This window comes from Osmerus eperlanus, chromosome 17 (genome assembly GCF_963692335.1).
Source record: "Osmerus eperlanus chromosome 17, fOsmEpe2.1, whole genome shotgun sequence".
Lineage (NCBI taxonomy): Eukaryota > Metazoa > Chordata > Actinopteri > Osmeriformes > Osmeridae > Osmerus > Osmerus eperlanus.
The window spans coordinates 1,642,369-1,655,464 of record NC_085034.1 but is presented as its reverse complement, the minus strand read 5'-3'; the positions used below and the strand labels follow the sequence as shown (position 1 = coordinate 1,655,464).

Below are 13,096 nucleotides of genomic sequence, written 5' to 3'. Positions count from 1 at the left end.
CGTAAATGCTGCAAACTAGGTAATCCACGTAAACCAAAACTTTTCCGTAAGGACTGTTTCTAAACCGCCACACATCTCAAAGTTAAATATGTTTACCAGTGCGTCTTTAAACTGCTGATGCATAAAAAGTGTGTATTAGCACATTTGATTACACCGTTAGCTGGGTTGCTGAGAGCAGTGAAAATAGATCCTTATCCTGTACTTTGTACATCTTCAATACCCCGCTCTCTGGCAGGTTTGTGGTCTTGAGATTAAAATTTTGAGAGACGGGTCGATAAAATCTTGTCAAGTCCATTTTTTATCTTCTGCCAGCTATAGCGTCAGTTGAACTTTCCCTGTTCTTCCCATTCACTGAGAAGTAAATGAAAGATTTCAACTGCAACTCACTCTAAAGGTTAGACACTAAAGTTGGAGCAGCCGAAGCAATTTACTTGACCTTTGTTAATTGACTACAGGCATCAAGTGTATCGGTAGATTAGAATGGTTTTGTTTATCAATTTGGTTTCATTTACAATCTTCCCAGCCGCTGCTTTATGCCTTTGTTGTGTCTACTTCGAAAACAGCCTCGTGAATTCTACAGAGCTGGTATGTTTTTGGATGAGTGACGTGTCTTGAGTGAAAAGACCGCGCAAACATGCATGAGCGTTGATCATCTGAACCGTCTCACAACGCTCGCTCGCTGCATGCAGATCTAATTATCAGCTATTTAACCTCCTTGCTATGCTAGGGCTTTGATTAGCACATTTAAGGATCACACTCATAAATAAACATGCAACACTTAGGAAAACATCAGCCAATATCAAAGATCAACGTCTAATTTCTGCAGATAAACACTCTGAAGTGAATTGAATGATTTGCGTAGGTGTATATACATAGTTCGTTTCAGGTGAAGAAAGGGATGGCCACCTGGACGGTGCCATTTGCTGAGGTGAAATGAGTTTGTCTTTGTTGACTGTAGCTTGTTATCTTCGGGTCATTCTGACCCATCAGTCATTGTGACCCACCGTCGTATTGCGACAACTTTACCGCATACAAAAACAAAGTGAAGCATTTTCTTTTAACCGTTGGGCTGTCTCAGACCCCCCACATTGCGAAGGTTAAAAGAAAATGATTTTTATTTGTTTTTGTATTGGGTAAAATTGGGTAAACACAACGATGGTTCGTTATGAACCTTTGGGTCATGTGACCCGAAGGCAGCACAAGGGTTAAAAACAAGTACTTTTCCAAGAACTACAAAGTGATAAGTTACAAAATAACACAAAAATACCAAATAAATTGTTTTTCTGAAGTCTGACCTTTCCTATCTGGAATAGAACTGAGCAAAAACAAATATTCTTCTTCATACTTATAAAGCCTCAGGGTATTAATATTTCAGTGGAAAAATTCAATCCTGTGAGCGTCAGTCTCTTAGTTATTCTAGTCCAGGCCCTAGATCCATCATCACCTTTAGAAACTCATAAAGTCCCAAACTTGTGTGTTAAATCGTATCTACCTCTTCGATCTAGACTCGTCATCCAACTTCAGCCTGGCCGTGACACACAGCTGATTACCCTTTCTCTTTAAAAATAAATGTTTTCTCTTTCTACAACAGTCCTTCAATCCCTTCCAATCAATCACACCGATTCCGGTTTATTAAAATTCCTGTCTTTTGTGTCCTTGGCTAAATGATTTAGGAGAATCACAGTACATCTCGTCACCCACCAGTAACTTCACATATTATTGATTTTGTCAACAAGTTTTCACACTCAAACTAACAATCTTTGGGCACCTCCCCTGGATCTCCTCTAAACACATTGTTTTATCATAATTTCCGCAGTGATCACTAATCTCATGACGTCCTACAGTCATCTCTGCATCTCTGCTCCCTCATCAGAACCCCTTGGTAACGTTACCGGGACTGCTGTTACCATGGTTTTCCGGTGAGTTGCCAAACGTGGGGGTCAGGCGGGTGCTGATCCGCCTGTCAAACCCGGTTTGGCCTCCCGGGCGGAGCAGAGCAGTAGAGAGGGATGTTCCCTCAGGCCACCCCATCTCTAGAGCCACCCCTCTCCGTCCCAGCGCAGCGACGTGATCTGAAGCAGAACTGACAAGCGGCTAATGGGGGGATTCACAGCAGGGTAGTTGGCTGTCCTCTCCCACCTTTCTCTCGGTCTCTCTGCATTGCTCTCTCTCTCTCTGTCACTCTATCTCTCTGTCTTTATCTCTCTGTCTTTCGGTCTCTGTCTCTCTCTCTCTCTGTCACTCTGTCTCTGCATTGCTCTCTCTCTCTCTCTCTCTCTCTCTCTCTCTCTCTCTCTCTCTCTCTCTCTGTCACTCTATCTCTCTGTCTTTCTCTCTCTCTCTGTGTTTCGGTCTTTCTCTCTATCTCTCTCTCTCTTGGCTATCTCTTCCCTGTTATAAATCCCAAACCTATTTTTCATGATCTCACTGCCCGTTCACCCATCCCTTTTTCAACGTCTTTCTCTTTCTACTTCAACCATCTTTATTCTCTCTCTGTACTCTCCATCTACCCTTCCCTACCCCTTCACTCCCTCTACCCCTTCCTCCATCCCTCCTTCTACCCCTCCCTCCATCCCTCCTTCTACCCCTTTAACCCTCATATCTTCCTCATACTTCTAATGGACTGGCAGAGTGTAGATACATGCTTGATAAGAAACAGTGACGAGTCTTTAATGTTTGATTCACCGTCTCCTTCTAAATCCAACCAGAGGCAAAATAAACAAGCCAGAGTGACGGCTCGAATCAAACCCAAACGAGTCTTTATCCAGACTTATAACCAAGGCCATCGCTGCACTGACTAACATCTTAAATAATAATTTTGTTTGGTTTTTGAGAGACACCTTTCACCTTAATTCTTCAGCTTGTTTGTTATAGAGCCCCAGTTTCTTAGAGTGGAAGCAGTCAACGATGCTGACCTTGTCATGCCTGGCAGTCGCAGAACATTCCAGATAAAGCAGTGATGAATATTCAAGGCAGGTCTGAGCGGTTTGCGGGAGGAGAAAGCGATGTTCTCTGTGTGAGATGACTCTGCGAGGAAACAGGGAGCCGTAGCTGTAACCCAGGAAGCTTCCTTCAGAAATTTACATTTACATTTAGTCATTTAGCAGACGCTCTTATCCAGAGCGACTTACAGTAAGTACAGGGACATTCCCCCGAGGCAAGTAGGACACAACGTCAGTTGGCATGACCGGGAATCGAACTGGCAACCTTCAGATTACTAGTCCGACTCCCTCACCGCTCCCTCACCGCTCAGCCACCTGACTCCACCAGAAATACTTTAGAATTCTCAGTGTGTTTTCCCTTCTTTTCTCTCAGAGAGTCTGCAGTGAAATGTAAATGGAGTAGATAAGATGGATTTCTCAGTGTCATTTCAGTTTTCTAAAGAGCTTTGTAAGTGATGGAGTTCACCCAACGACAATGAGGAGATTGCATCATGCAGCCACCGCCGCCGCACTTATCGCAAATTGCAAAGTCTTGTGGATATTACCGCCTGTCTGCTCTTTGCCGTTGAAGTCCACGGGACACAGCTAGGTGACTTTGTGGCAACTACGAATGGAGAGATTAGCTGATGAAAGTGACTTTTTGATCCCTTCTTCTTTTCTCTAAAGCCATTCACGCAATTACCTCTGTGTCACAGAGCGGGTATTACCATGGGGAATTTTATAATCCAGGTATCCTGCAACCCTGTCCCTGATTCAAATCAGCTCAAATCAGTCGTGTTGATGCGTGTATGTTGGGAACCCTAGTGGTTAGGAAGAGCATGACCGCTTTTTTGTAGAAAGCAATCCCAGGAATAAGCAAGCTATAGAGATATTGCATAAATTAAATTTGATTTGACCCTCCCCCAAACCCATCTTGGAGTTATATCAGTCTGTCTGGTGTGGTACGAGGGAGTGGGTATGATTTCAGCGTTGACCGCAAGAATTTAGCACAGTGCATAATGGACACGATCACATGGTTCTTGCATCGATTAACTGCTGTGCGTTAGGAACCTACGCTTAACCGACAGTTGGATGCGTAGAAGAATCTTCAATTTTTCGAGTAATTGCCAGTAGGCACAGATTCGCCTGTGTTTCTGTCCCCACGATTTCGAAGCAGTATTTCTCTCGCAATATTAATGTCCTGCTGAAGTATAATGGCTTGAATCGTCAAAATGTGCACACACAAGCATGACTCAGCCAATGGAAATGACTCTTTAATCTAATCGTTTACCTACCTGTTTCGTTACATATAATGTGCTACCACAATAATCATCAAGATCAGTAAGGGTGTTATTATACTAATGATTCTCATCTAAAGGAACACGCATTAATGCTCCTTCATTTTCTATCTTGCTAGTTCTCCGTTTTCTGTTTTTACAGATTTATTTTATCCCCTATCCTGTCTCCCTCACCCCCTTTATGTCTCCCCCTCTCTCCGTCAACTTTGATATTTATCTTTCACGCGCCACAGAGCAGGAGAATGGGAGAATGTTGAAAATGTTAAAGCTTCTGGAATGATGCAGCACATTTGCTCTCATCCCAGACAGATTCCACAGCCTGTGAGGGATGAGGAATGCATTGTTTGACCTTGACATGTTTTTTTTATTCTGGCCCTGATAATATTCATAATGTCCATGTCATCCTCACAACCTCAGGACTCTTTCATGCTGATGTGTGGAAACCTTATTCGCTATTCATCAACTTCAGTGAGCACCATCACTCATGTTGAATGTAATTCTGTTTTTACTTGCTGTTTCTGGCAATTCGTAACTGTCACCTCATTCGTATCTGGCTCGTGTTACAGGTCAGATGAGTGTGTTTGGTGCCCTTTCGCAGAAAGTTGTTTTTAATGCAAAGTAATTCGATTCACTGGTGCCTTTCTGTTGATGCTGCTGTTCTCGCTTTAGAAGCAGTAGAATGATAATGTTACTGAGTATCTTCCTGTTATTGTACCACAGGGTGTGTATAGGACTCCTCTGTCCGCATCTGCTTTGCTTTGTACTGTTGGTCTGGTGTGTGTGTGTGTGTGTGTGTGTGTGTGTGTGTGTGTGTGTGTGTGTGTGTGTGTGTGTGAGCGTGTGAGTGTGTGTGCGTGTGTGGGTGCGCCTGTTAAACCCTGTCACACCAGCAGTCCAGCCTCACCAACTCTGAGAACATCTCCTTTCGTGTTTTGCAGATCGAAATGTTAGAGCAGAAGTACGGCGGCCATCTCACCTCCCGCCGTGCCGCCTGCAAGATCCAGACGGCCTTCCGTCAGTACCAGCTCAGCAAGAACTTCGAGAAGATCCGCAACTCCCTGCTGGAGAGCCGTCTCCCACGGCGAATCTCGCTGCGTAAGGTCCGCGTGCAGAACGCCGAGGGCTTCTCGGCGGAGCGGGCGCTGGCGGAAGGCTGCAACATGGCGGGCATCCCCCTCATCCGCTCCCCCTCGCTGCCCGCCACGGTGGGCGGCAGCCTGACCGACCTGGAGGACTCCTTCACCGAGCAGGTGCAGTCGCTGGCTAAGTCCATCGACGACGCCCTTAGCAACTGGAGCCTGAAGACCATGTGTTCGCTCCAGGAAGGCGGCGCCTATCAGTTCAGTGCCGAGTCCTTCAGTTCGGCCGCGGTGGGGGGAGGGGAGGCGGGGGAGGCGTCGGTCCTGCAGGGCGTCGCTGGCGACCCGAGCGACTTGTCGCGGAGCGCCAGCAAGCTTCTGATGGCGTTCCGCGACGTGACGGTGCAGATCGACAGCCAGAACTTCCGCGTGTCCTCCTCCGTCGTCGAGTCGTCCGCCTCGGTTTCCCTGGGAAACTGCGTCCAGCAGGGCGTCGGGGTCAACACAGTCACTTCCCCCAGCACCGCCCCCGACAGCTCCACCCTCAACTCCACCTCCGTCCCACCCCCTAACGACCCCCCCCCACCCCCGGTAGCAGCCCCTCCTGAACCCATGGACCCTCCTCCCGCCCCCCAGGACCCACCCCCTCCCCCGCCAGAACCAGAAATGGAAGTCGATGGGCAAGACGCCGACTTCCCTGCCCCCCCTCCCAGCGAGGAGGAGCTGGTAGAAGACGACCTCCAGCCTCCCCTAACCCCCCTGGACAAGCTCGCCGCTCCCCAGTGCGGCCCGGAGGTGGTGGTGGTACTGACGGAGCCCGGGGGACTCCCTCTGCCTCCTCAACCCAGCGAGGGAGCTCCGTCCCTGGGTTCCCCGTCGGCGGTGCCCCTGGAGGCCAAGCGTAGCGGCTCGGACACGGCCGACAACAGCTCGGAGCAGATGAGCAGCAGCAGTGCGTCCACGGAGGCTCGCTCGGCATCAGAGGCCTCGTCCAAGGAGACGCTGCAGGCCATGATCCTCAGCCTGCCTCGCTACCACTGCGAGAACCCGGCCAGCTGCAAGTCCCCCACCCTCTCCACCGACGTCATGAGGAAGCGCCTCTACCGCATCGGCCTCAACCTCTTCAACGTGTGAGTCGCTGTTTCTTCTCATGGTGCGCTTTCACACTCTTGGTGTGCGCTTTTTCCTCCTCCCTCCTGCCTCCTCTCTCCTCCTCCCTCCTGCCTCCTCTCTCCTCCTCCCTCCTGCCTCCTCCTGCCTCCTCTCTCCTCCTCCCTCCTGCCTCCTCTCTCCTCCTCCCTCCTGCCTCCTCCTGCCTCCTCTCTCCTCCTCCCTCCTGCCTCCTCCTGCCTCCTCTCTCCTGCTCCCTCCTGCCTCCTCCTGCCTCCTCTCTCCTCCTCCCTCCTGCCTCCTCCTGCCTCCTCTCTCCTCCTCCCTCCTGCCTCCTCCTGCCTCCTCTCTCCTCCTCCCTCCTGCCTCCTCTCTCCTCCTCCCTCCTGCCTCCTCCTGCCTCCTCTCTCCTCCTCCCTCCTGCCTCCTCTCTCCTCCTCCCTCCTGCCTCCTCTCTCCTCCTCCCTCCTGCCTCCTCTCTCCTTCTCCCTCCTGCCTCCTCCCTCCTTCTCCCTCGTGCCTCCTCCTGCCTCCTTTCTCCTTCTCCCTCCTGCCTCCTCCCTCCCTCCTCCCTCCTCCCTCCTCCTCCCTCCTGCCTCTGATAAATTAATTTATTATGTTTAATATATAGCTAGGGAGAGGGAGAGAGAGAGAGAGAGAGAGAGAGAGAGAGGGGAAGACATGCAGCAAAGGGCCAAGGCCAGATTTGACATTGTATCATTCGTCAGGAATGAACAGTTGGATAATAATGCATCAGGAAACATTTCCAATTTCTTTGGTGATGATTTCTAAAGATGAGTTTTGGGAAAAAGATGAATCAGTTGGAGAGTGAACTTTTTCTCTCCCTCTGACAAACGTTCAGCCAGTCATTCAGACGCAGGCAGGGGTTGATTATCAGCGTTGAGGTTAGGTATTTCTAATCAGTGGAGAGAGGTAGATGTGTTTCTGTCATCTCTCATCATGGGGTAAGCTCCCATTACAGAGAACCCTGTTGCGATGGGCTTCTGAGTTGAGCGTTGAAGATTGAAGTATAGACAACTACGATTGGAGACTATTACCTTGACAGTTCGACATCACTGTCATCTTATTACCTGATGTCGCTAAAGCTTTCCCCTCTGTCCTCTCCCTCCTTCCTCTCTCCTCTCCCCTCTCTTTCCTCTTTATTCTCCCTATCCTCTCTCCTCCCTATCTCCTCTCTCCTTCCTCACCCCTTTCTCTCCTCTCTCCTCACTTTCTCTCCACTTCCTCTCTCTCCTCCCTCCCTCCCTCCCTCACCCTCTTCTCCCTCTCCTCTCCCCCTCCCTCTCATGTCCCTACCTCCTCCCTCTTCTCTCATCTCCGGCCAGCAGCCTGTGTTGTGCAGAACGCTTGTCACCTTCTGTTTGTCTTTGAGGCCAAAAATAGCTCCTGCCTCTCCTCCATGCCCGGGTCGTACGGTCAGAGCCCAGGCTGGCCAGGATCACCGTGGACAAGCATTCCACGCTCCACACATTCCAACGCTGTACACTGAGTAGCAATCTGAAAGGACAATCAATGCACTGTCATCATTTCGTAGCCTTTGTTGCTGCCTTAAGGGGGGCGTGGTGGAGAGGGAGCCAGGAAGCCCGACGGAGGATGAGGATGGGGAGACTAAGGGAGCATGTGGACAAGGCCGAGAGAGAAGAAGAGAGACAGGAGAGGAAGGGAGAGACTGTGGAGCTGGGGTTTTTCCCTCCACCTGCAGCAGTGTCATCAAATTCTCCTCCTACATTTACCTCCCTCTACCTCCCCCTCATCTCTTTCTCTCTGTCTCTCTCTCTCGTTCTTCCTTTTCTCTCTCTCTCTCTCTCTCTCTCCTCTCTCTCTCTCTCTCTCTCTCTCTCTCTCTCCTCTCTCTCTCTCTCTCTCTCTCTCTCTCTCTCTCTCTCTCTCTCTCTCTCTCTCTCTCTCTCTCTCTCTCTCTCTCTCACACACACACACACACACACACACACACACACACACACACACACACACACACACCATATGTGCTTCTGTTCCCTCTGGAGAAATCCAGGAGCTGTATGGAAGCTCTTTGGACACAAAAAGCTGGACCAGCACTTTGAGAGCTCTGCAGAACCCAGAACGGGATGAAGAACAAGTCAGGGACAGGTTCTAAATGATTTCTCTCTTCTTGGCGGGAGAGAGAGAGCGAGCGTGGAAAGACTGAGAATGAGTGAGAAGAATACATGATTTAGTGAGGAAAACTGCACGGGGGAATAATTGAATGGAAAGGGAATGAATGGATGGAGGTGGAGAATGATAGATTGATGAAATGAAGGAGCTTATTATCGAGAGAAAAAGAGAGACAAGTAGAGACAGAAACATCCCAGTGATGTGTAGTGTTTGATTAGTTCTTCTGAGAGATGAGGTTGCCTTTTCAAACCCGTTTCTTCCCTCACACACATACACTCCCTGTTGTTTATAATTCATAATATTTATATTGCATCTTTGATGTATCTTTATGGACTCGTAACAGATACCATCAAGATGCACATTCATGCAGAGTTTCCCCAACGCTCACTATTGAAAGAGCATGGATAACACGAAGATTATTGAGACCACTTTCCTGCAGGGGGGATCTTCAAAAGCATTCATGAAACCATGACGTCAGTGCTCTGTCAGAAATATACACAGTGTGTATGTTCCTCATGTCTGTGGTACTACCTGGTAGGGGATCAGACATACACTGTACACAAATGATCATGGTAAAATTATAATAATTCCTATTATGCTATTAATATTATTATGACAAGCACACAGCCACCATAGGCTGATAGTCCCTAGCCCAGGGGGAAAACAGGTTTTCCATTTTAAATCCAACCTTTTTCTTGAGGTCCTCTGCAGCGCTTACCAGAGCAGCCTTCCTGTCAGTCTGCTAGTGAGGAGTGACACAGCCAGGACTAGATAAGTTCTCCCAAGATGGCCGCCATACTAGCGCATGATTGGTCTGTGACGTTCGACGGTTACCAAGTAGCGGTGGATGAAGTGGAGGGTGAAGTGGTGGAGGCAGTCGGGGGGGAAACGCCGGGACGCACAGAGCTTTCTTTTAACACGGCAGCGCATGACTGACGATGGCACCCGTCTCACCACAGATCTTCTAGTAGATTGTTGGGCGGCGCTGCACCTGTTCTGCAGTCAGGAGGAGACTGGAGGCTGGATAAACGTATCGTGGAGGGGTTGGTGTTGATGTGTTTGTGCTGGGATGAACTGCAGCATGGAGGTCAAGGCAGTTTCCCCAATGGGAACAATAGTAAGTAAGATAAGATTAAATCAAACTTATCTTAAACTCTAAAAGGGAAATTTGCTTTCTCATTCAGAGCTTCCCACCATGTCCCCAAACACTTTATTTGAAATAAATGGCATCAGTGGACATGATGGAATGTGTGAGGGGGAATCCAAAGAATAATGGAAGCCATCCAAGGCCTGAAATTCTCATTAGCGATTCTGCTGCAAGTTGAGGATGTAATTAAAAGTTCCTTGCCACTGTGGGAACTTACACCTGGGGAATTAGGACAAAGTTTGAAACCGTTCGGTCAAAGCAGCAGTTCATTTCTCTTACCCCTCCGTAGAACTTCTCTGTAAAAAAAACTAAAACCCATTCAAGGGTTAAAAAACTGGATGTTCGCTACCTCATAATGAATGCTTTCTGGTCTGGAAGTAAATGTGCACTCTGGTGGAATTAGAGAAAGGCGAAGGGTCCTTAGAGACGAGTGCTGAGTCACTGGAGGCTCCCTGCTCATATGCCTGCTTAAAATTCTGCCAAATCATTATACTGTTTAAACATGTTATGTAATCGGCAGAAGATGAATCCCCATGCACTTTACTCAAATTGCTCCTCTCGAGTTCAGCTGTTACATTGTTTTGACTTTGACGGGTTTGGGTGTGGGTGTGTTGAAGCCAGTTCATGACGGCTCATTTGGATGACATATATAGCGAAGATTTATCATGTCTCATGCAGCGTGTAGCCTCTCTGGAAAGAGGGTCAGGGGACAGGATCAGGGGACAGGGTCAGGGGACAGGGTCAGGGGACAGGGTCAGGGGACAGGGTCAGGTGACAGGGTCAGGTGACAGGGTGTCAGGTGACAGGGACTGAGAGCCTGGGTCTGGTTGGAGCACTGCCTGTCCTATCCATTCTTAAAAATGTTTTTCATTGTATTTTTAATCATGGAATCTGTGAATATTGAACACATTCGGTACTGTATGCCAACAGCACACAGTCATGTGATGACGTGGTTGAGCCTTGTGAAGGGCCATGTTTGAAAACAGTTCAGTTACTTTGACGAAAGTTGGCTCATAACGTTATAACCCCCCCTCCCTCTCCCCCCCTCCCCCCTCTCCCCTCCTTTTCATTCTCTGATCGCCCACCTTGAAAGATAAGCTAGTTTTTAATAAACTGAGACTGCATGCTGAGACACAGTGAGAGAGAGAGACAGAGTGAGAGACCTAGAGAGACAGTGATGCAGAGAGAAAGAGAGAGGGAGAGAGGGAGGGAAAAAGAAAAGAGGGATTCAGGCTTATTAGTTCCAGCAGTTCATATCCTCCTTCTAATACCTGTGCAGTTTCCATCTTGCATCCTAAGCAGGGACATATGCCTTGGGCTAAAACAGGGACATCTCACTTTCTCTCTCCCCCCTTCTCTCTCACCTCCCTCTTTCTCTCCCTCCTCCTCTTCCCCCTTCTCTCTCACCTCCCTCTTTCTCTCCCTCCTCCTCTCCCCCTTCTCTCTCACCTCTCTCTTTCCCTCTCTTTCCCCCTCCCTCTCTTTATACCTATACCTTTATACCTCCCCTCTCTCTCCGACTCGTGCGCGTGTGTGTTCACTGCTTCACAGCAGTCACACAGCAGGTGTCTGTACCACTCTTGAAGGAAGGAAAGACAAGCTGAGGAGGGAAGGAGGGAAAAAGAAGAGAGAGAGAAGCAGAAGAGAGAGATATATATATATATAGAGAGAGAGAGAGAGAGAGAGAGGAAGAGAGAAGGATATAAAAAGAGGGACTGCAGCTAAATTGAGTTTTTACCAGGGAGGGTGGACGGAATGGCAATGCATCGATTACGCAGGGAATGAGAAAGTCAAGAAGGGCGAATCCTCCAATAGGAACTGGTTCCTACTCTGCTCTCCTCTGTGAGTTATGGTGGGCCTTCTGCTGGGAGAGGAGGGAGGAGGAAGAGAAGGGGAGAGGAGAGAGGGAGGGAGGAGGAAGAGAGGGGAGAGGAGAGAGGGAAGGAGGGAGGAGGAGGAAGAGAGGGAGGCGGGGAGGAGGGAGAGAGGGAGGAGGGAGAGTGGGGAGAGAGGCAGGGAGGAGGGAGGGGAGGGGGGAGAGAGGGAGGGAGGAGGAAGAGAGGGAGGAGGGAGGGGAGGAGGGAGAGAGGGAGGAGGGAGAGTGGGGAGAGAGAGGCAGGGAGGAGGGAGGGGAGGAGGGAGGATGGAGAGAGGGAGGGAGGAGGAAGAGAGGGAGGCAGGGAGGAGGGAGAGAGGGAGGAGGGAGAGTGGGGAGAGAGAAGGGAGGGAGAGAGTGTTTTTCTGAGGAACACAACAGCGATTCTCTCCGCTATCTTCATAGAGTTCTTTCTCCTGTCGGAGGTGTGGAACTCCTCCCTCTCTCCTCACGCTCTGCTGCTTAGATGACCCTGTCCAGACCCTGCAGAGCAAGCACTGTCCTGGAGGAGGTGGTGTTTGTGTGTGTGTCAGGTGGTCTCTCTGCATGGATGGGCTCCTCTCTCTTAGGCATGGAAATAGACGAGCTTCAGTGGGTTCATGCATAACACATGAGCTGAGAGCTGTTCAGGCTATGCAAGATGAGAAGGGACATGGTGTGTGTGTGTGTGTGTGTGTTTCCATGGCGCTGTTATGTCAAGGCTAATTAACACACACACACACTAGTTCAGCTTTCCTGCTGGTCTCCACCTGAGGGGCAATCTGAGCTGCCCAGTAACTCTGAATGTGTGTGTGTGTTTACAAGGTGTATGTGCTTGCTTGCGTGCCTCTAAACATGCAGGTGTGTGTATGTAACTGGACACACTACCAGTCCGACACACGACAGCACATCTCACAACGCTGATATATTTTCCACAAATCAGCACAATAATCCTCAGTTCACCATCTCCTGCCACACAGGTCTCAGAATCCCTACTCAATGAGACGCTAAACATGCCTTTCCAGCACTTTCTCTAGTTTGGTACCGCCCTCTGGAGAGAAGTGAAGCTTGTGAACCGTGTACGAGAGATGAGGGGACTCTGGCTGCTGAAAGTCAATAAGGCTCGCCCCTTAGTTGTCCTCTCCGCAGAAAGCAGGGAGCACATTCTCTGGATGAGGATACATGAATAGTGTGTTTGTTGGGTTCTGTACAGGTACGGTTACCTACTTCACCTCCCTACTGCTTCAGCTGATGGTGTTTGGTTCCCGTTTATTAATTTCTTACGGAATAAATCTAATGTTTTGTGCCCTCAAGGCTGGGGTATAAGTGATATAGATTTTGTAGAATATTAATAGTATATATTAATAGTAAATATTTGAAACTGATGTTGCTTTTGCAAGGTGGGGAGGTGATTAAGACTGTGTGTGTGTGTGTTTCAGGATGCGTATCTGTCCTAAACACCGTCTTAACTCTTCCCCTCAGAGTGTTGTTGTGTGAGGGTGCAGCTGGGAACAGGAAGCAGTTTTCTCAGC

At 49.0% G+C, this 13,096-nt stretch overlaps 1 protein-coding gene across 1 annotated transcript in view; it reads left to right on the top strand.

Annotated features, from left to right (window-relative positions):
• iqsec3a (IQ motif and Sec7 domain ArfGEF 3a) overlaps positions 1 to 13,096 on the top strand; it is a 39,188-nt gene that overhangs the window by 2,122 nt on the left and 23,970 nt on the right. Inside the window, exon 2 of the mRNA XM_062483629.1 lies at positions 5,158 to 6,428. Within this exon, the coding sequence (XP_062339613.1) occupies positions 5,158 to 6,428 (1,271 nt within the window). The remainder of the gene's footprint in view (positions 1 to 5,157; positions 6,429 to 13,096) is intronic.